Here is a 23,918-nt window from a genome sequence, read left to right on the forward strand (position 1 = left end):
AAAGTCTTCCCATTCACTTTCTGTGCAAGGCAATTTTAATGGGTCTTGCTTTGTTTTTGTTTCATACGTAGCCATCTTGATATCATATCTTTTAAAATCTTAGTGATAAGTTACTCCAAGGTTCATTGAGATGAAACCACAGGCTCAGTATAAATATGAGTAAGTTTAATTTGTATGCCCTGCAAGCTGTCCTCAAGCATATTTTGTGTAATCATCTTGCATGTTGGATGAGGAATTCTTTGGGATTAAAGGATGGGTAGGAACTTCTACTTCAAAGTTAAGCAGAACTATTCTGGTTCTGAGCTTTTAGAAGAACTCCAACTCCTCTGTATGCTTCAGTATGCAATCTGTTTAAGACTGGGAAGCCTTCCACTTGGAAAGGCAGAGGACATATTTCTAATTATTGCTGCATTGCTTATTTGAAAATCCAGCAAATTCCTGCAAAGTTATATGCTGTTTTGTGCTTGTGCTCTTGAATTTTTTGGACCAAGTTTAATAAAAAGCATATTTCTGTGCCTGTAGAATGCATCAGTTTCTGGAACACTTTTTTAGTCTATAGGTAGTAGGAATTCATTGTATAGAGTTCTTACTACTGTAGAGTTCCTAACCATATAATAATTTTGTAACTAGACAGAATCTCTGTTGGACTGGTAGAATGTGCAAGTGATCGTAGTGGAGCTGACTTACCCTCTAATAAAGCCAAAGCAGGAAGGCATCGTTTGCAGGGGTTTTGTGAGAACAGAGCTGGAAGGGAGCACAGCAAGACAAAAATGTAAAGGAAATATAGTTCTGAGCAGGTCAGGGACAACAAAAGACAGACTCCTTCTCTGAGGAAAGTTTTCCGTAGTGGACAGTTACAGAATTGTTATCTGTGGTAGTATTAAGGTAGTCATATTAAGAGTTCCTCAAGTTATCTTCAGTACCTTCATGTTGGACTGATCAGCTTCACTGAGTCCTAGTCTCTTGGTGTGCTATGAAGACGTGAGGTTTTAAGTCTTGCCAACCCATTGGATTTTGACTTAAAACTGTTTTAACACCATAAATTTCTTTCTTTGTGTCTTTTCCTGTTATAATGCAGCCTGCATGTTACTCAGAATGTCACATTTCAATTAAAATGACGCCACTTTCCTACGTTAATCTCCTTTCCAAAGGTTAACTACTGTTATTTCAGCTTTCATTTGACTATTTTGTTGTTCTTTATCACTGAGCAGATTTTAATTTTGAATAAACAAGTCCAGTACTGTGGTGTGTCTATTACTTAACCATAGTAAAAACCATAGTTTGCTTAGTAAAAGCAAAATGTTTGGATGGACTTTAACTGGAATAAAAAAGGTGTATAGAGGAAAAAAGCAGAGTAATCTAAAAATTTGCAAGTGTGCTGTAAAGTAATTAATAGGAAAGCAAATAAGATGCCTAATTTGAGAAATTGATGCATGAAATATTTTTCATGTTTCATCTATAGTGCTTCAGGTGGTGTGTTTCTGATCTAACCTGTTGAGGAGTAAGTAGTGTTCTAAACTGCAYGCTAATTCACTCATTAAGCAACTGCTCATGAACCTAAAGATTACTACGGTATTTTTGAAGGGCAGATGTGTTTCAGTTACCCTTGAAGCCTTTGCAGATCGTTGGACATCGGAAATATGTCAGTAAGATCTCCCAACAGGTGTTAATTAGTGTTTCAMGTACAGGGAAGGCTGAAATGGGAGCTTTAAAATAATTATATTTTTTTTGGCATGACAATTTTAAGTTGTTTTTGTGGTTTCTTTCTAGTGCTTGGATTCTGGAAAACCAATACATGTGACTAAACATTTTTTCTTTAAGCAAGGACTAATGAAGCCAAATTCTCTTCCACAGGGACAGGTTGCACAACAAGAGGCAACCCTGCAAATTACAGTTTGGGAGGTTTGGGCTAAACTGCAAGAAAACTGCCTTTTGTAGGAGATCAATGCAGTACTGGAACAGGAAAACCCAGAGAAACTGGCAGAGGTTTTGAAGTCTCAGTTAAACACAGTCTCAGTTGATTTAGGGTTAATTCTAGTCTTGTGCTAGTCCTACTTTGAGCAGGAGATTGGACTAGATCACTTTCTGAGGTCCCTTCCAATCAGTAGTTTTTATTCTCTCCCGCTCCCTCTCCCGCTCCCTCTCCCGCTCCCTCTCCCGCTCCCTCTCCCGCTCCCTCTCCCGCTCCCTCTCCCGCTCCCTCTCCCGCTCCCTCTCCCTTCTCCTTTTTTTTTTTCAATAATGTGCCTGCTTCATGTCACTGAAATTCTGTATGAATTTACTTTTTAATTTGCGTGTACTTTTCTTGTCAGTGAGCAGGAGGTTGTCAAGTAGTCTTCAGAAAAAATGATTTTGAAATTCAAGGACTTTATAAGGGTATTCTTGCTTAGATAATACCCAGATTTATAAGATGGGACAGCATCTTGAGATGCTTCCTGTTTCTAAATGTGTAGATCAATTTGTAATACCAACCAAGTATTTTTTTTCCAAATGTGTAATAATATATATATCTGCTTGCATCAGTATGGGTGAAAATAATGTTACTGATGCTATGTATAACTTGATAACCAAGTATTAGTTCTCTTCTTGTATTACTAAACTGTACTTGGTTTGACAGAAGGGAAGGATTTCAATCACAATCCTGTGAGTTTTAATAAATTCAGGTTAGTGCTATTAGTAAGAAAAGAATCTAATTCTCTCTTCAAAAGCCCAAGTTGTGGCTGTAATTGTTAAGTATTTAAAAACAGCAACAGCAAATCGTTTCATATACAAAAGATACAAAGGGGGGAAAAAGTATTTGAACACGGCTTCTATCTGTGTATGTTTTTGAGAATAACCTTTTAAATCTCTTGATGTTAGGAGTTGAGTGAAAGTGATGAATGTATGCAGTTACTAATCAAATATATATATATATTTTTCCTTGGAGTTAGGAAGAGTAAGGAGAAAATATACCATAAATATACTAATGTGGATTCTTGGGGAGGAATTTTTTTCTTAAATATTTTGGCATTCTAGTAAGGTTATAGTAGGTATGACGCGAGTCTAATGTTACTAGTGAAGTTGATGGTAGATAGTACTATTGCTATTCATAGGAAGAGAAGAAGGAAAGAAATGGCAGAGCTGTGTTTCAGAGTTTTTATTTACTTTTCAGAACTGTTGCTTTTTATATAAGAAGCAACACAAATGTTTGGATGTAGAGCACAGACTTTAATTGCTTGAATATATTAGGAAATAGCTCTGTTTCTTCTCTTTTGTGTGTTCTTTTGAAATTCTCCCATATATAGTCGTATAGATTAAATGGTATGCTTTGCTTTGAGCAGTCATTTGAAGTGATCTGTGGTTATTATCAAACTAAAAGATTGATGTGATGGTGAAAGTTTTACTGTCTGGTATTTGAAACAGGTGCAGAAGGAAGTATAAAAGAGTTTCTGATTGAAAATATATTTAAGGACAGTCAGAAAGAAGCAGGTGTTTCAGAATTCATGTGAAATAATTCCCCATTCATGTTCTTTCAGAAAATGTGCCTACCTTTCAGTAGTGAAGTTTGAAGTTTCTGAAGTTTGACCACTTGCCTAATAATGATTTTAAACTCTTAATTTGTACGTGCCTCAGGGAGGGAGCCTGTATTAGAGCTGAGATTGTGCAATGACTACTCCCAGTAAGTACAAGTTCTGACGCCTCCTTCCACCAAAGGTGGATACAGATGAGGGAGTGGGAGATATAATGAAAATGCTGAGCTCTAGATGTGCTTGAAAAAATATAACAGGCTATAATAACTCTGCCCTCTCTGCTTCTGTTAACGATGAAACTGGTTATCTCTGCCCTATGCTCCCACTTCTCTAATCACGTGTGCTCTGCTGAAACGTTTTGAAAAAGAGGTTAGGCCCTGCTTTAGGGGCCTGTCAGCTCTTCCAGTCCTATAATTTATGACCGAGAACTGAAAGGTGTATTCTGTGGATTGGTTTTGGAAAGCCAAAGGCAGAAGAGTCCTAAAACCAGGAGCAGGGTGGTGGTAGCCTGCTGATAGTGTTGAACTATGGTCAGCTCAGAGACGGATCCCAGAGTGCTGTGATCATACCAGCTTCGTTTGCCTCTGATAACGTATTCCCTTTGGTCAGAAACTTGCCTGGCGAGTGGCTTCTGTCTTGATACAGGTCTGTTACTATTGCCTGATACACCTCGAGGTGATTTGAACATGCAGCCTGAAAGTTGAACGTGGCTTTAACTCAACGTGCTGGCTGCTGTGCCTTCCCCGGGCTGTGATCTGTGCGCACAGGTCGCTCCATACCCCGCTTTTCCATCTCCCCTATGTCCCTGTATCGTATTTTGCCAGGTGGTGTGTTACAGATCCCCACCTGCTTTTCCCTTTGTGCCTTGACTTGCTATGTGTTTGGACAGTTTGGAATTAAACCACTCTGGTTACTTGGACTCGCCTACAAAGGGTCTTGTCTGTTTTATCCCTTCAGAGAGAAAGTCATACAGGAAGAGATGAAGTTTTGGTTCTTGAGTTGCAGAAAATCATGCTCTAAGCATTACAGAAGCTTGTCTGATACGACTTCAATTGCAGGAAATAGAGCTTTATACCTGGAATGCTTGCATCAATAAAATGAAACTTTGTTTTCTTAAAAACTTCATTTCGTTTGTCAACACTTCCTAGAAGCTTTAATTACAAAAAGTTCCCTGTGGACTAATATAGTGAATAATGTATCAAACTGTCCAAGTTTTATAAGAAATCTAGCCTGAGAATATTTTTACAAGCCCTATGGAGACTTGATGCAATTGCCTTCAGCTTTTGCTGAGACTCCCAGAGACCAGTATGGCAGCATGAGTTGTCATCGCAATTGTGGTTATTGGTAGTTCAAATGTTGATGYACTTACCCTAAAGAATGACTACTACAGTATTCAGTTATGTTAATGGACTTAAGATGTCTTCAGCAGTGACAGTGCTGTATATGCTCATAACCAATAYTGCCATTTTTACCAACTTTATGTGGAAAAGGTCTTTTAAACTTACTATGGATAGCACTTCAATCAGTCTAGGTWACTTGATGGAGAACATCATGCCTTCTATTTCTGAATGTTTAATGGTCCATTCAACTAAAGGGCGATTGCAGCTTTCTGAATATGGACAGTGCTCCCCTCATCCCCAGATGTCTCCTTGAACATTAAATCCCTGTTTCACAAATCCTCTGAGAGAGGAAGAGACCAGAGAAGTGTCTTATTTAGAAAACATTCTTTGGAATTTACTTGTCAAATAATCTGAGCTGTCAGATTTTTTTTCAGATTTCTGAATTAAAAAAAAAAAACAAAAACAAAACAAACAAAAAAAACCCCCAAAAAACAGATATGGGAGGATGAAGCTCCTTAGTGGAATTTTTGGTGAGTAATGTCCTTTTGTTGTTGTTTTTGTTTTTGTTTTTAAGAAGTTCTCCCTCCATGGATAAGCCCTCTAGTGATGGTGGAACAGGAAGAAGACAACTCTAGGCAAACCAAGGATGAATCGGGTGCCGGATGATGCAGAACGTGCTCACAGCAGCAGTGTGGAATCCTGCCCTTCCCTGCGTGATGTCCATTCCATCAACCCAGCACAGCTGGTGGCCAGAATTGAGTCATATGAAGGAAGAGAGAAGAAAGGCATTTCAGATGTCAGAAGGACTTTCTGTTTGTTTGTTACATTTGACCTCTTATTCATAACTTTGCTGTGGATAATAGAGTTAAATGTGAGTTGTCTTTTCGGTATTGTTGGACTTTATTTGTTGGATAATTAATTTCAGAAATGGTTAGTAAGTTCTTTTAACGTATGTTGTTTGTTATGTCTTTATTTAAAACAGCTTCTTTTATTTTTCTGTGATCGTAATATATGTTTACCTGAACTTACCCTTAGTCACTGGATATGTGCTTTATTTTATTCATATCATTAAATCCTGTCATTCGTGTAATCTACTAACTCATTCTGTTAACTAACTGAAGAAACCATTGGAAATCTCTTCAGGCAGCAAGTAAACAAAAAGCATTGAACTCTAAACTTGGAAAGAAGTGTTGATTTTAACAGGATTCAAGAGGTTTTTCTTCTCAGTAGTTCAAAAAATCTTTGATAATCGTTCACTGCGCTACTAATTGTTGGAAGAACTTACAATGGCCAAAGCGTTTCTTTTCCAGTGGTGCGTTTTCTTTAAGCCGAGTTTGGTGTAACATAGAGTGTCTATGGCAGGGYTGATTTGAACAACAATATAAACTCCCACAAATACTATTGTTTTTCACTGGTACTACTATTACTATAAATCTAGTAATAGTAGTACCAGTGTACTAGATTGTAACTAGCACAAGACTATTTTTTGCATGAAATCTGCCCCTCTCCCCCCCAAAAAAGACAAAAGAATCCAGTGGGATAGTTTATTATTAGTTGATGAGTAATATCCTAGTTCTTGAGCTAGGTTTAAACTGTAGCCTGAAGTGTGTGTGTTTAGGATGTTTAAGAAAGACAAAAGAAAAATAGGAGGAATCCCTTTTTTGGGTTGTAAACAGATCTTGAATCAACTTTTTYTTGTCAACATTCCTTTACAGAATAACCAGCTCATATCTATTGATCTGACCCTATGAAGCTTACCGTTCAGATGCATTTTAGGCCAGCTTATCAGGTTATTTGACTAAGAGGAACAGGATCTGGTTGTGTATCTCTTGTGCAAGTCTGCTCTGAGTCACAAACATTAGTTCTGTTGGTGTCTTTAATTTAGGCTCTGTATAGAAAACATTACTGATGCCTGAAGTTTTATTTTGAATGTTATAGCACTAAGGAACATCAGGAGTTTTCTTTTTGTTCCAAAACTTTAGCTCCCACAGTGTCATATGGAATGGAATGCAAAAATGACAAAAAGATTTTTTGGTATCATGGCTGTCATATCGTATGATAGCCAAGATTGGCACCTGGATTGGAGTATTATTGGTTGGTTGTTTTTGTTTAGCTAAGTTTTCTCCCYAGGGAATTCAAATACTACTGCCTTATGCCTGTCCTTCACTGATAAATGCCTAATGGGACTTCAGAACTGTCACTGGAGTTTCTCTGAATATTATTGAAATAAATCTATCAGGACTAGATTTTTAATATTTAATAATTTTTAATTAATAATATTTAATATTTATTAATTGGTTACCAGTCCCCAAAATTTATTTTGGTGGGAGCAATGATCAAAATGGTTAGCTTGAGRGTGTTGTAGGGAAAATGAAAATCTGCATCAGTTGCATTATATACTAGCAATATGCTTTCCTTTGGCTATCCATTATCCATAGTGTTTAAGCATTGTTTTTGACTGTACTGTCTATTTAAATACTAAAGGGAGCATCTCCATGGCAGTCTGAGCAAACCCTAAATGAGGGATGCCTTGATTCTCTGTCCATTTTTACATTAGCACAGGTGCTTATACAACTACATATTGCAAAATTCCCTGAGCTGTCTTGATTCTCAGTCATCAGATGGTGCCGATGCGTTGCATCCTGTTATTCTTTGGTTTGTCTTTTCTTTGTTTTGTCCCTAGGAGAGGGCTCAGACATGTCTGGGATCAGGGAGGAAGAAAGGACCAGACAACCCTTTTTTAAATTGACCTAAAGTGCCATGGAGCAGTGTCATACACATTACTTTGTGTGCATCTTTCCTTCTGTTTCCTCATAAATGCTTCCTTAAAACATTTGAGCAATTTAGTTACCATTTTTCTCTGTCTGCTGTTCTATTGTCTAGTATTACGTGTGCTGGAAACYGATGGTGGTTTGTGATAATGGCAGAGCAAACAAGATGGCAAAATGTTGATATATCTTTGGCAGCTACCCAGAGGTGGGGTGAAATGAAGGGAGGGCTGAAAAAACTGAATAAACTCRTTGATGAATGTAGCTGATGAATACTCCCAGAAAAGAGCTCTGAGATACTAACAGTATAATGGAGAGAAGAGTATAAGTGCATCAGTGCCGTACTGGTTTGACAGGGAGAGTGTATGTTGTTGTGATGCTTTGGTATATCCTTTCTATAGAAGGATGATAGCAGAGAAATAACATTAAATCTTTTTCTTGATGTTGTTTTCTAATACATTACATACTTATTTCATATATCTAAATTTAACCTGATTATCTAATCTAATGTTAAAAATTGTCTTTGGAATATAATGTAAACATGAAGTTTCTCCACTCCAAGCTAAGCTTTATTCCTCTTATTCTGTGACTCGGTATTTCCTGAGTTATTTTCTTACTGGCACAGCTTGAACAGGAGAGGTGATAATGAAGTCCACAAAAAATCTCCAAGGAAGATGGGAAGATATAGTTTCAAAACCTCTCAAGTGAAGGAAAGAGCTAAACTTGCATATTAGTTACTTGTGGGGGAATGTTCTAATGATTTAAGCTGCTGTTGCTTTACTTTTTAGAGTATTTTTGGCTTAGTTTTCTAGAATCAACAGTATATATGCCTTCCTGGAAGAAGGAAAAGGTGGGAGGGAAGGAGTAAGATTTCAGTAACAGAACTAAATTTCAAGTGCTGAGGCATCAAAGAAGAAACTTTAGTGGTTTTGATTATTGTTGTTTGACTACTCGGGACTTTCTCTGTGATCAGCATATGAGCTGTCTTAACCTTTCTGAGGTGCAGAATCTCAGTGATTTTTGTATAGGAGAACCTCAACTTAAACCCATCTTCTTTCCTGAACAATTTGCTATTAAAGCTAGTAATCTTAAATATTTGACTTTGAAATTTTATGTAATCAAGAAAGACAAATGAGAATAATAGTTTTGATACTTATACTTAGAGTGTATGTCCCCCATACTTAATTTCATCATCTTTTTGTACGTTGGTGGGAACTATTAATTTAGCCTTTCTAGTATTGTTGCTTTAGTAATTCTGTTTTAGAGCTGTTATGTGTCTTTGTTCCTTTATAGGTAAAAGGAGGCATTGAGACTACTTTAAAGAAAGAAGTCCTGAGTTATGACTACTCTTCTTCATATTTTGATATATTTGTAAGTGTTCTCCCCCCAACCACAAAGCAAACAAACAAAAATAAACCCAAGAATATAATTTCCCACTTTTTCTTTCCATAAACGTGCCCCAGTTTGAGTCCTGTGAAATGATTGGTCTTTTCTTGATAAAGCAGAAGGAATTGTACCAAATTTCACCTGTCTTGGAGTTCTCCATCCATGCTTTACTGTCAGGTGCTCACGGAGCCTGTTGGTAGAGGGTCTTACACACACATTTAAAAAAAAAAAAAAAAAAAAGTTTAAGAATAAAAGACTGGTCTAAAATAGAGATAATTTATTAAGGGGAGAAGACCAGTAGTCCTTCAGCTCTAAAAACATTCTATTTAAATTGACGCTTTTGTTCCTCCACAGAAATAATCCCTCATAATGAGGMGAGACTTGTGACAAGCAAAACTTGTTTCTTTATCTGCTGTTTAGYGTGTCAAACAGAATGAGGCATTGGATACAAAAGATTTGAGCTAGTAAATTATGCCGCTTTTGTCTTTGATTTTCATTATTTTGCTGATATCTGTATGACACATGTTACTGCAGAAGCAAAAAGTGTTATTTGTTAAATTTGGATACACTGGCAATTATTCGCCTGTAGTTGAACCAAAGGGTAAAAACCTCTGATGCTAAGTGATATACCTTTATTCCATGGAAGGGATCTAGGTCATTGAAATCCCATGTGAACTCACAAATCATTTGCAGAATGCCTTTCTTTCTGGTACAAATGGCCAGACTTTTATATTTGTCYAGTATCAAAGTGGATTCATTGTACCTCTGGCCATTTGTTTTTTGTTTGTTTGTTTTATAGGGTGTGAGCATATCTTTTAAAAGAAGTCAGAGACAGTCTAAAATCTAGGAATAAAGGAAAAACGAAGAGCTAGGAACCCAGATCCAGAAATCTCATGTGTCTGTTGCTGCTGTTTCGTGCTTTGCCCTAGAACAGATCCTGTGGTTCACCTTCTTTCACTGCAAACTGTTTGGAACAKCTTCCTTCTTAGCTACCCTTATATACTTGTTTACCTGTGGAAAAAGTAGGGCTTGTTTGGGGGTGCACTAAGAGAATAATACAACTRCAGACATCTCCATAAAGGATATTAAATATTTTGTAATGTTGAGATTTCAGTACATACTTTAATGGGTAGATTTTTAATTCTCCCATGTATTTTTCAATTCTTGACTATTTATAATGATATTCATGCATAGGGGCATGCTAGAAAGACTAGTGAGATGTACAGTAGCACTTATGCTATTTGCTGGTTTAGCTCTGTCTAGATTGACCTGTTTAGATTTCAGTTAGATAAAATGGTTGTGAGCATACTTCATGAAGTGTTTTTTTTACATTTCTAGCTTACATTAGYGGAATTGCAGATGCTTGCATAGTTGATGCATTGTAAGCATGTGAACGATGCCATCAGCTGTGTGCTTTAAAAATGGGAAATCATGTGCTATTTTTATCTTAATAAGCAAATCCACTTCACATTTGTTTCTTAATAGCAGAACTTGTTTTGTCTTGTTTTAAGTTGTTCTATAAGCAGTTAGTATTTTCAGTGAGCTGAGAATCTTGTGGTGGTTCGGTGTGCTGAATTAACCAACAAATATTTTTTTCCTTTCTCTGTAGCTACTGGCAGTCTTTCGATTTAAGGTGTTAATACTTGCGTATGCAATGTGCAGACTGCGCCATTGGTGGGCAATAGCTGTGAGTAGTAGCCAAGCATAATGGAGTTCTAACTAGAATGGGTCAAACAGACAAATTTTAGATGTCTCTTAGCRTTTGCATGTTAAGAATCATCTTGATGCTATATGTAAAAATCCACTGTGTGATAATTTAGCAGATTAAAAAAAAATCTGTTCTGGAAGATGTCCATCTTAAAGGCAAAATGAATAGTAGTACAATGTGTGTGATCCTTACCAAGCATTATGTTAATGCAGATTGAAAGCTTGTTTTGAATCCAGTGCATATGCCGAACCTCTTGCTATCTTGCCTTCTAAATTGAAGTTTGAAATACATATGCAGTGGAAATAACAAACTGTATTCCAAAAAGAAGAGGAATTGTCATTGTACTAAATAGTTGTACTGTTGTACTGTTGTTGCCAGTTCTGTGCTAACTCCCAAATTCTTACCTTTTCTGAATTTTGCATGCCAATGCAGTAGGCTTGTATTGCTTCTTGTTCTGAGGCAGAAGGTAGATTATGCCTTAGAAAGGAAGATCCTGAATTATAGCCAACAATACTTCTTTTGGTGAGGTGGAACAAATATTTTCAATGCAGCTGTGCTATGTGTATGAGAAAGAATGCAAGCTGCTTAATGACAAACTCATGCTTCTATCTGTGTATGTGCCTAAAAGTTAAAACTGCACCCTATAATATAAAATTAATATTGCTGGCTTAGTGTACTGTAAATCTTGGAAGTTTTTCCTTACATTATGGTCATGTATGTAGATATGTCATGTATAATTTCTCCAGCTGACTAGTATGCAATCTGTTTATTATTAGTATGAGATTGCTTTTTATAGTTTTTAAAATTATTAGGATGACACTCAATTGCTGCTCTGATTGCAATGGCATATTTATTTCCAGGTGCATATATCTCAAACCCCCTTGGTCATAACTGAATAGTTTTAGAATATTTCTTACGGTTATGTCCTCCAACTTGATACAGTTTGGTTATGAGTTGGTGGAGGTTGACACCACTGYGTTCGACACTGTTATGTTGGAAAGCAAAGGAGACCATTGTGTTGGAAAGTAAAGGACATATAAAGTTTCACTGAAGGTCATGTAGAAGCCACTAAGCTTAAAACCCAATTTGCACTTACCAATAAGAAACTTAATATGTGTTTTTTTTTGTTTGTTTCTTTGTTTTTTTTAAGAAGTGCTGGACCCAGAGGCACTAATGCTGTTAGATGCTTTGCTTTAAGTGTACGCAATTTCTACAGATATTAGGTCTGAGTTTATTTTTTTAATCTCATGTCACCTTTTTCAAACAGGAAATAGGAATATTAAGCATTCAACAAAAGTTACATTTTCACAGCACGAGGGGAATTACAATATAAATTCAGGTTTTCTCATGCGAAGATGCTTTATTATTTGAAATGGTTGCTTTGATATGAGTTGTATTGAAAACCATTTGGAATAATAGCTATTTTTCTCAAAAATACCTTTTTTAAAGGGGAGTTGCTGATAAAATATCGCATCTTCATTATATAGAAAGATCACAATTTATACAGTTCAGTGTTTGCATAGCATTTAAAGTGTCTGCTGAAAGGAAATAAGCATTTGGAGATGTCCAAGAATTTATTTTAAAATACTTGATTATACCTGATTATTTCTGTTGATGTGTGATATTGCCATTGGAAAATGTTTTTAAAGCTACAACTGATACATAATTGTAAAAATAAGAAAGKAAATGCAGTTGTTAGACTTAACTGTTCTTATCTTGTCTCTTTCAGTTTACAACAGCAGTGACCAGTGCCTTTTTATTAGCAAAAGTAATTATTTCACAGGTATATATTCTAATACAATGTTTGTTTGTTTTTGCTTCTTGCAGAAGCTGGATTCCTGAAGATAATTTCTGTAATACGTGGTTTTGTTTCCTTCAAGCTCTTTTCACAGGGTGCTTTTGGCTATGTGCTCCCCATCATATCCTTCATACTTGCCTGGATTGAAACCTGGTTCTTGGACTTTAAAGTGTTACCACAAGAAGCAGAAGAAGAAAACAGTAAGCTTTTGTTCTCCTCATCAGTCCCTGCAGTTGACTACATTCAGTCTCATAGCGTATGACAAAAGAGTCTTCTTTCAGTTCTYCAAGAACTTGGCAGAAATGAGGAAAAACATTCATATGGTGTATTTGGTTTTTTGTTTGTTTCTTGAAAGTAGTGTGTATGCCTTCAAAAAGATTAAGCTTACTTAGGCCAAGTTAAAAGTTCTAAGAGCCAGATCTGTAATTTGTCAGGCACTTAGAATCATCTCTCTTTTTATCTTATTTATTTTATGTTTAAAGTTGTGAAAATCTAATTGGTTTGGGCTTTCTACTTCGTGAATGACATACCCAGTTGTTACTGGCTCCTCTTCKAGGAAGAATAGACACAATAAGTAGTTTCTGTGTCACTAATTTCCCTTTTGAGGTAGAAAGGCAGCGTGAAGAAGTATTGTGGAGAGGCTGTTTCCTGCACAGAATGAGACCAGAGCAAGTGTGAATTTCAGCTTCTTCCAGAGGAGGCAGCAGGTCACAGGAGTGCATTCAGCTAAATAGAGGAAACTCATTGATTTAGTGAAAGAGAACATTGCTTGGGTGGGGAAGAAAAAGTATAGATTTCTGCTAGAGATGTTCTGGCTAGTTTCAACAGCAGGAAGGTAAATGTATAGAGAGCCTTTGATTTGTGCCTTTATTGCTGTTAAGTTACTTTAAGGCAGCCAGGGAGTAGTTTTTCAGTTTTGAGCAGGTGTGCGTCTCTCTTCCCTTTAGTAGGAAATGTGACTATTTTCCAGCTTACTATTGTAATGTGTCAAAAAAGCCATTTTCTAGCTTTTCTAGCTAATGAAATGCTGGTCATACTTTGGAGAGTTTTTGTTTAAAAAAGGCCAAAAAAAAATTAAAGCTTTCTTTCCAGTGAAAAAGTTTTCTAGTGTTAAATATTTCCTCTTGCTGGGAACAGTTCAACTAAATAACAGATGAAATCCTTAGTAAAAAGATGTGGGTGTCTGAACCGTTATAAAGGGGATGAAGTGCACTACTACCTTTTATTCTTACCATCTCTATCTTTCCCACCCAGTGTGTGCCTTATAATATTTTGTGACTTACATTCCTATTCTCTCTCAAAGAGGAAAGTCGGTCTCTATTTAAGTAACAGGTGTAAGTCTCCTTTGAACACTGTGAGTAGGTCACAGAGAAGGATGTTCATACATGTAATGATGGGTTTTACAGTATTGCTTAGTTATTAAGAGTTTGTATTTGTGTCCAGTAATCATGCCTAGCGATTTTTGGTTAACTGTAGCAGTTTTCATTTGCTTTCTTGCCACTAACCTTCAGTTTCTTCTGCCTGCTATCTTACATAACTCATTAATGTGATAAGTTAGTAGGTGGAAACAGTAGTTTGTGTTAGAAAGAGTTTAGGTTTTTATAATTGCTGTCTGCCTCGGGTAGTTCTTCTAATTCAGTAAAACATCATTTTTTCTCCCTACCCATCTTCATGTGTCAGAAGACAAAGGATACAAGTTGGATAGTCCTACATTGCCCTAAAATGCTGGGAGACCTGTTGATCCCAGTAGTTGCTTTCCCCCAGCCTCCTGGCTTTCTCTTTCCTCTATTACGCCCATCCAAAGCCCTTTCTTAACTCATTCTATTTTCTTGATTTTTAGATGAAACTGAAGCTACTGAGACAGATTAAGTGAAAGCAAGTTGTTATTGGGGAGTTTACTTGAGAAACCAGAGTGAGGAAATGCATTTGTTTGCTTCCATCTGGCAGCTGACCTAGTATTAAAAATGTGATTCAGAGTTAAGATTACATTAGTGAATTTGCATTTGGCATCCTAACCATACATTTTCATGCAGTGGCAGGAAAACTTCTTTCCATCATGGATACACTACCCCTGTTCAGATGAAGTGTCTTTCCTTAGCTTACTGAAACTGTATGGAAGATTTTGATATTAGATTAATGATTTTCTTTGACCTRTTTTTAATAGTAGTAACTTGTTATAATGCAACACATTAATCTTTACTGTGACTTTTTTTTCTTTAAGATACTATGGATAATGGGCTGGTTTCCTTTTTGCATTTAGGATTTTTGATAGCACAGGATGCCTCTGAGCGAGCAGCGCTTCTTCATCCAGGTGTCTTCTCTGATGGGCAGTTTTATTCCCCTCCTGAATCTGCAGCAGGTAATTATGTTTGCATAATGAATGCTTTTTCCTGTTCACATTCAACTTGTGCAAATTTCTTTTCAACTTTTAAAGTATAATAGGGAAGTGTAAAGGGGAGAAAAATTGTGTTTTCCTTTTGGAATAAGGAATGTACTTAATAGTCCTATAATGAGGGATTCTTTTATTAAAAAACTTAACTAGTTAAGTTGCAGCCTATCAGCTGAATCGCAGTACACTTAGCGGGCCTTCTTGTGTGCCTCAGAAGTGATGAAAAAATGTGATGGAGCCATCATCATCAGTTCTCTAATTCCCAACCAAGTCCTTTTGAGATGACCTGATCAGCCACTAGAGTGCAGACAGCAGGCAAATAAATGTATGAACAGATTGCTTTTGCTTTCTTTCATCTATTTCCAGTTAATTTCTCTCATGAGTAATAGAGAAAACCATCTACACGCCATTTTAAAAGTTCAAAAATAGTGTAGACCTTGTTCTAAATAACCTAACACTGCTATAAATAACATCGATATAAATGCATCAGATGTACACTGCCATCTCCAAGTCGCTTTTTTAGGGAAAACTTCTAGAGTTCATATTCAGCTTTCATCTATTTAAGATTTTTCAAAAGATCAAGTCTATTCTTTTGAATGTTGTGGTTTAAAACAAATTGAAATTTCAATCAGGGACTCTTCCTTTCACGTAATTTCAAAGCCCCCTTCTCTGTACCCTTCTCTTTTCTTCTCTGTAAGAAAAAAAGTTACCTTTGTGTATGTTAAATGTTTTGAGGACAAAGATTACTTATACCTTAGCTCTGTAGATACTGCACTGCATTTTAGTTGAGTCACTGCAAGATTTAAGAATGTGTTTGTATTTTCAGAAAATAGGAAATTTTTTAATGGGTTGAGGGGATTTGAGTTTGACTTGAGGACCAAGTGTGAACCYGAAATCCCGTATCAGTCTCTTTATACTAAAATGTGGCTCTTAAAGTTATGCCTGATCATGTACTAGAATTAAAATGATATTGCGCACACCTTATAGCTGTCTTTGCCATCTTGCATTATAAAGTCATAACTGTTGGTGATACCTTTAAAGACTTGATGAGGATGATCAGGGGCCTGGAACATCTGCCCTGTGAGCAAAGGCTGAGGGAGCYGGGCCTGTTCAGCCTGGAGAAGAGGAGGCTGAGGGGGGACCTGATCAATGTGTATAAATACCTCAAGGGAGGCAGTGAGGAGGAGGGGGCGGCCTCTTGTCAGTGGTGGCCAGCGACAGGACTAGACAGCCACAAACTGAAGCATCGGAAGTTCCACAGGAACTTAAGGAAACACTTCTTGACAGTGAGGGTGACAGAACCCTGGCACAGGCTGCCCAGGGAGGTTGTGGAGTCTCCTTCTTTGGAGATCTTTAAAACCCGCTTGGATGCAGCCCTGTGCCACGCGCTCTAGGTGACCCTGCGTGAGCAGGGGGGTTGGACTGGATGATCTCTGAGTTCCCTTCCAACCTTAAGGATTCTATATTTCTGTGGCTGTTTTTAAGTAGTTCCTGATTGTCTTTGTACAGTAAATGGCTCCATCTAGGGATGAGAGGAGATTAAGGCAGTGATGAGTATAATGCTGTGCTGTATCAATATGCAAGTCAGGGAACTTCTGTGCTTCCAAAGTTGTCATCTTTTCCACATGGAAATAGTTAAAATATTAGCCTGGAAAGAGTTGATTTCTACAGTTATTTAAGTTTTCCAGACATTTTGTCAAAGACTGAGCTTTCTTCTCATTTATTTTCCTGTGGGAAACGCTTCTCATTGAAACTGCCAAGACAAGTATGTAGAAACACACGGGCTGGTCTGGGAATTTCCCTGCAGGCTGATTGCTGCCTCAGATGTAGGCAGGGACACATGTGGCTTGGAGTAGGGCTCCAGAAGTGCAGGTCAGTGGTGCTCGCCTGAATTTGCTTAGTATCAAATTGTGACGGGCCTTGAGACCAGCTTATCTCTTTACTGTGGGCCTTGCAGCCCTTTCTCTGTGTAAAGAGAAAGAGGTGAGGCCAAGGACAGGAGAAGACAACGACAAGTAGTAGAGAGAGGCGGAGGGGGATGTTGGATGTGTAGCTGAGAGAAGACAGGGATTATAGAGCAGCTTCTCTCACTGCTTTGGAAATGTTTTCACCACGTTTTGTGAAGTGCAGGGAAGAAGCCCTGCTTGCTAGTGAACAAGCATGCAGTAGTTTGTTCCSAGTGTGTCCTAACGAAGGCTTGAAGCACCTGTGAAGTGGATCAGTGAGGAGCCTGGTATTTCCAGAAGGATCCTTGGGCTATTGGTTGGTTTAGATAACTTTCAACAAGCCTTCAAGGTGGCAAATCTGACAACCAGATAATTAAGTACTTGAAAAGAAAAAGCCAAGTGTTTTTCAAGGGAAATGCTTGCTTGCTTATAAGTGGCTTTTGATAAACTAGTATGAGTGTTGGTCTTTTTAATTTTTTTTTCTTTAAACTAGCTAGTAACACTCCTTTCTTCCAATTTAGGATCAGATGAAGAATCTGAAGAAAAACAGGACAGTGAAAAACCAATTGTATAGCAAATGGGAGAAAGCATGTAAGTACCTTTTCACAGAACCTGATTTTTTGTAAAAATATTTTTTTCTTTTTTAGCTTCTTCCCAAAGAATTTGAATGATGGGGTACTTCTTGGGAGTTCATCTCTTGGCTAAGTCTGTCTCTCCTAACAAGCATGTTAGGAGGAAATGAGAGCATGAGAGGAAATCCCTCAGACAAGTATTAGGCTGTTGTAAAGCCTGCAGTTGTACTCCTCAGTRCTTGCATCTTGTCTTGCTGCTCAACCCGGGCAAGAGATGCAGAGCAGCTGAGCAGGGGGCCGAGGTGACTCTGGTGGAATCCAGTGTGAAGGGCTGTGGTTTCAGCATGAAAACCTCTCCAATGGTTCCTCACCTGCCCTGCTGGAAGGACAGTGAAGGAGAAGTGTAAAAACTCCCCCTTTTTTTTCCTTACTCCTCGATTTATTTTCTTTTGCTTTCACTTTCACAAATACCATGATTGTGATATTTGAAGCTAGGGAAGAATAAATCTTATTGGAGTGGAAGTTTCTAATTTAAAATGCTGTAGTGGGAAGGAGTGGGTGCACTCTTCATTTTGTCCTCCCTGCGGCCAGGATCTGTTGCGTTGCCTCATGTATTTCACTCACCTGACTGGCATCCTCTCTTACAGAAAGAAAATTTATGAGGAAGTTGTTGAAATTCAGAGACTGTGACAACAGAGCATGTGGCAGACATGCTGGTGGAGCTGCTAGCAGGAGAACGTGCTCACTGGAAAGCAAAGGGAGCGGTTCCGATGTACTGTAATACCTCAGCAATGTGTACGTTAGTCACATGTGTATATTAGGTTGCCTCAAAGGTGGTATGAAACTCTTTGTCCATTATGTATTCAGTGATTCTTGAAGTTGATCTTCTAATGACTAGGTAATTACTGAAACGTGTTGTCTTGTGTACCTAATCCAAAGACTGGTAATATAATGAAGTAAAACTCCTCTATGGCGGATGTATATTTAATGATTATTGGGACTCACTAGGTAAGTCTATTTTATGTTGCTAGAAATTTGTCATTAGTCTTATGTTTATTTTTTTTAACTCCATGCATTTTTAATGGATATGTTCACTTTCTAAAATAAAACTGTTGTTAAAACCTGGGCGATGTGTTATGTATTTTATTAGTTCAACTGCAGCTCAGTTTCTACCATTCCTTTATTCCTGTCTGGGGAATGGAGTTTCTGAATTGTTTTTGATTTGCCTAGATTTGGCTGCAGTCTTAGTGTTAGTGACCTGTTATTTCGTTGTTGTGTTTGCAGCATCTTCTGCAAAACTTAGTGACCTGTCCTGTGCAGGTAATGGGCGTTCCTCAGGTTTAAGGAGGAGATAGGAGTAAATGAACCACTGCAGATACAAGTGTTTCTTCACTATGCAAGACTTTAGATAATAATAAAAAAAAAACCTATCCAACAATTAGTTGGATTACATGTGTTAGAGCTGTACAGGAAATAAAGATAAATTCTCAGATACTGATAATCTGAGGTGTTAATTGTTGCTTAAAAAGTCTTCAGATAACGTGTAATTCTGGTGCATATTCCTGACATATGAGAACTTGAGTGCTTTGGATTTTGATATTTAGTCCATAAGTATTGTAAAACCACAAGCATGCAACCGGATCAGCCCGCATAGTGTCTGTTTCATCATATATATATATATATATAAAAWAWAWATATATATGTAATTATATATGCACCCACTGAAAAAGCATGCCTTCCATCAACAGAAAATACTGTCAAAGCCTTAAAAAATCTGTTAGCTCGTCCTTACTGAACCTCAGTAAAACAATGGAGAGTCAGGGCTTGTGAGCAGTACAAGGGGAAAAACAGATGCCACTGAAATAAGCAGTAGCTAGATGTAAATAAGATGTTCTGAAAGTCCTTTCACACCTGTTTTATTTTACTTTGGGTGATATCAAGCTTTAGCAAATAATAGAATCATGTGCTACTTCTTTGCTCAAAATTGTTTCTTGTAAGGAAGAGTATGACTAAAATGAGTCARCCTGTCTTTTCTCACATTGAAGATCAGGATAACCCTGAAGATCAGCATAACCCTGAAGGCAGTAAACAGGCACATGGGCTTCAGTGTGCCATTTATTAAAATCTTAGTCCTCTGTGCCTGTCAGAATTGAGCCTGACTTTTTGTCATCCCTGTACAATGTTGTATAGTTGAACCTTTTGAAAAGAAATGTCACCTCGGAATATTTAAGTTCTGTTCTTCCTGCTGCACAGCCTGTATTAAAGTGTGAAATTCCCCTGCCCTAACAACTGCCTTAACAGGCCGTCCAGAGGCAAAACTTGCACCAAGGTGGTGACCTCAATACACACTTGTCCATGCCCGTTCATTTTCACTCTGCAGCTAGAAGGCAGGGCAGTGACCTGACATGACTTGCAGTGTTAATCTACCACAGCTTTCTTGAATATTAATTGTTATTTCCCAGGAAAGAAAGCTAATTCCATCCTCATTTCTGCRCTGACATGTGGTTAGGATTGTCAGGCCACTTTTTAAAATCATGAACCTTGTAGACCTTCACTTACTGTTTCCTAGGGAGGAGGCAGGAATTAGATCCCCTACAATGCTGTGAAGAGCTGATATCAGTGATAGATGTGTTCTGTGGGACTGGAATTGGCAGGTGAGGATGGTATTAACAATGGTATTGTATGCCATGACACATTCACATTAATTCACTAGAGTGCTGCTCTCCTATAATGACTGAAATAYGAGTACACTGAGTCACAGGCTTAGAGTCTGTTCATTATAGTTTGGGCCCATTTTAAGATTGTGCTTTGATCCATTCAAGGGGTTGTTAYATTTCTGTCCCATCTTTCTAGTTGTTTGAATGCAGCTATTAGGACAGTCTTGATCAATGTTTTCAGATCTGTGCCATCTCCAGGGATATGATACAAGTGCAATATAAAAYGTTCTGCAATCCAGTTTGAAGATGAATATTGTCATTTAGAAAAATCGTGTTCCTCATTAAATTTAAAGGATAGATGTGGTCAATACATTAATTCTCCTGAAACTAGGGCACTGCACATTCTGCAGAGTGGAAGCTCCCCTATGAGAGGGAAAAAAGAAGTTTCATTAGCAGCTCGCAGCAGCACATCTCAGCCTAAAATAAAAGGTTCCCCACAACTTTCATCTGTTCAAAGAGAAACAGTCATAGTCAGTCTCCTTGGGAATGAACACGCTCTATTTTGATATCACTAAATAGTATTGGAAATAGGCTCTTTATAACCGTAAATTAAACAACTACAGAAGTTTAATCAAAGTTTTGAAACTCCATAGAAGAAARCCTCTGAAAATGGCTTATTTTCCAGATGAGTATCCTTGAACAGGGATGACTTCTCAGGAGGAGCATCTGGAACTGTTTCAACAACCCCTTCTTGAGGCATGCACCCCAAGGAGAGCTARGTTAAGCTTGCTCAGGTCATAGCCGTTCTGGCAGCAGCTCATGTCTATATGTGCTGRAAGTGACAGCTACTTCTTCATTGGTGATTAATATCATGAAGTGAAGCAATAACACCTGTATCCAAAATGCTGCTCCTCTACAGCCATCATGCAATCCGCCAAAACAAACAAAAAGGAAACAAACAAAAAACACTTTGCCCTTAGAAAGAGTGGAAATAGGTCAGGGAAACATCACAAATGATGTAATAAAATGAGATAAATATAGGTGTTTTCAGGGTCTTGTAAACAGCCTCGACATCCCAACAGCCCCACACGGTGCTCCATTAGATGCAATGAAGACCCCACACCTCTTCTGCAATCCATAGCTCACAGATTCACRCAGTTTGGGGGTGATGCTGTCATCTCAGAGCAAACTGTGCCTTAGAGCTAAGGAGCAAGTGAGCTGTAGTGGCTACATCCCAGAGGTGGCCACCAGATGGCTCAAAAGGCTCTCCCTTTAGTCAGCTCTGATGTTCACTTAGTTGTCACTCACCAAAGATAAAAGGTAATTGAGGCAAATATGGAACTTAAAGACCATGTCTGCAAGTGGGCTAGATATGAGCCAATTTGTCTTTTGCGATTCAAGAAAGGTATTTAAGATAATCCTCTTCCTACTTTTATTTCCAATTTTTAAAAAGAAAAAGCAAACCTTTCCTTGACACAGCCTAGTGCTATTTATCCCACTTCTCATTTTATACTTCTTTCCTGCTATTTGTCTCTCATCTTTATTTTTGACTTTGGTCACAGCAGTATTTCAATACATCTTGCTGTTCATCCATTAAAAAACTTCCAACTTTCCAAGAAAATTTTACCTATCTTCTATACTGAAGATACAGAAAATGTTAAAATATCTTCTGATTCATTTAAGTTGACTGAACTTCTGCATATGCACTTGCAGAGTACACAAATTTCCTCACAAATTAGGAAAATGYGCCTTTTGGAAGATAATGGCTATTGCTAAGCGATGATTTTTATGATCTTGCTAACAATATTGAGTTGAAAAGGTCTTTTTCCTGCAAAATCAGAAGCGAGGGGAAAACAACAGTCTGGGAGGCTACAGTTTTTATTTTTAGGCAAAGTATTTTCTTTATACGAAACTTGTTATTTGAAGAAACATGTAGCTGTTTGGGAAGTTGAGAGAGAAGAACAGCCAGTTTTGAAACAGAGGATCCTTGGATCCTTTAGGAAGAAGTCATTGACCAGTGTAAGCTTTCCTACTGATGTGGAAATTCGAAAAGCATTTTACATGTGAATTGGAATTTTGTCTCTAATGACTTTGCTTTAACAGGACGTAAGAACCCAAAATATAGAGAATGTAGCTGGCTTCAACAGAATATGCATTTACTGCACTTCCCCATCAGCTCTGCTACCTGCTTCTCACTGGTCCTTGCATTTTCTGGCCTCAGAGACAGAAGGATATTGCACACAAAGGGCACCCAGCCCACGACAGTTCCTAGTTTCCGTARTCATCTCTGAGGAACTGGATTTTCTACCAAGCCTTATTGTAAATACTTTCTAAATGATTTTTTAGACCCAGGAGGCACACAAACATGAACAGTAAAATGTTGGTACCTCATCATGCAGCATCAAGCTGAATATACACACACAATTTATTCGCATATAATATATGGCTGCTTCCACTGCAACCTGGATTAACACCCACTTCTCCAACAGATTAATGCAAGCTCCAAAACAAACAAACAAACAAACAAACAAACCAACCCTTGTCATTCAGGTTATCAGTTAAACTGCCTTCTGACAAGAAACATGACTTTGGGAAGAAAGTGGCAAGTTCAGTCACAGGTCTGCACAGCAAGTGCTTGTCAGGAGCTGGATGGTTAACTTGTGGGAGGCTCCTTTGAGGAGCAGAGATACATTTGAGGCCTGCCAGGGAGGCACTCCCAACAAGGGTGAAAGGATGGGCTCTTATCTGCTGACGAGAGTTTTCTGAGGCCCCACACGTGTGACAGGGTGTGCTATAAGCACAGCCGTGTTCAGTGGGACTCATCAGGCAGCTCCCAGCACAGCCCAAGCCCTGCCTGCAGACAGCCCGAGGGCTACCTGTGCAGAGGTGAAAAGAAGCATCACATTTGGATTTGAAGACCTTCCYACATTTCACGTGGAATTGCACTGATGACCCAAACTCCCTCTGTCCAAGACCCTTTATATCCACTTTATATTAACCTTTCACTTTTTTTTATGGTCTACAATTAGGTATAATCCTGCATTCAAGAGGTACCAACAACCTTGTTTGGCCTGTTGCAGGCAAGTTTCTCTAAAATTTTCTAATTGATTATTATAATTAAACATAACTCAGCTGTGTCTCCCCCTCCCCCTGCTAAGCCCAGGTTGGTCCGACCAAAAATAATGCATTTTCCTGTTAACGTTCGCCTCACTTATGGCTAAGGTGCCTTTTGCGTCTGATCAAGTAGCAATTTGTGGTTTCCAGCAACTGTGGTAAGGTCTTGTAGCTGTTATTCTTTGCAGCCGTAGATACACTGATTAATTAAGTAAACTATGCATTGATTCATCACGAAAACTTTCCCGTTTGCTAGCCCAATTTAAGTCGTGTTTACTTACACTTTTTTCCCCTCCCCCTGCAAATACCTGTATCCAGATGATACGACCTTCTCACTCATTTTCTTGCTACAGCTTTTCATCGTACCTCTCAACTTGGCTGCAACACTTTCAGAAACACTTTGACATGTCCCTCTGTCATAGATGAGRCGAGCCAATTTCTCATCTACATTTTATTAAAGTAAGCTGGATACAAAGGGTGACAGCGCTGGGGTGGCCTGGAGGTAATCATTCTCAGGCCCCAACCAAGTCCCCAAAGTCTTGGTATTTGTATTGAGTCCAGGTTCCGCCTTTGGTGTTTTTTCCGAAGGTTCCGTTGAGTCTGCGYTGTGTGTTGTTGATGTTGCTCAGTCGGAATGTGCTTGCGCCGGCTGTTGCTAGGTGGTCGTTATCTGCCTTCTGATGGTCATTTTGGAGGAAGGCAGATAATCTTCCTCAGTGCCCTCTGTTTCA

General features: G+C 38.2%; 1 protein-coding gene across 1 annotated transcript in view; it reads left to right on the forward strand.

Moving 5' to 3' along the window:
- STARD3NL (STARD3 N-terminal like) overlaps positions 1-18,468 on the forward strand; it is a 23,203-nt gene extending 4,735 nt beyond the window's left edge. The window contains exons 2-9 of the mRNA XM_026040825.1: positions 5,424-5,720; positions 8,911-8,988; positions 10,613-10,690; positions 12,441-12,494; positions 12,592-12,709; positions 14,770-14,868; positions 17,366-17,435; positions 18,064-18,468. Of these exons, the coding sequence (XP_025896610.1) occupies positions 5,496-5,720; positions 8,911-8,988; positions 10,613-10,690; positions 12,441-12,494; positions 12,592-12,709; positions 14,770-14,868; positions 17,366-17,418 (705 nt within the window). The 5' untranslated portion in view covers positions 5,424-5,495 and the 3' untranslated portion in view covers positions 17,419-17,435; positions 18,064-18,468. The remainder of the gene's footprint in view (positions 1-5,423; positions 5,721-8,910; positions 8,989-10,612; positions 10,691-12,440; positions 12,495-12,591; positions 12,710-14,769; positions 14,869-17,365; positions 17,436-18,063) is intronic.
- The last annotated feature ends 5,450 nt before the right edge of the window (positions 18,469-23,918 follow it).

The sequence above is a fragment of the Nothoprocta perdicaria genome, unplaced genomic scaffold (genome assembly GCF_003342845.1).
Source record: "Nothoprocta perdicaria isolate Ctin4 unplaced genomic scaffold, notPer1 scaffold_269, whole genome shotgun sequence".
Taxonomy (NCBI): domain Eukaryota; kingdom Metazoa; phylum Chordata; class Aves; order Tinamiformes; family Tinamidae; genus Nothoprocta; species Nothoprocta perdicaria.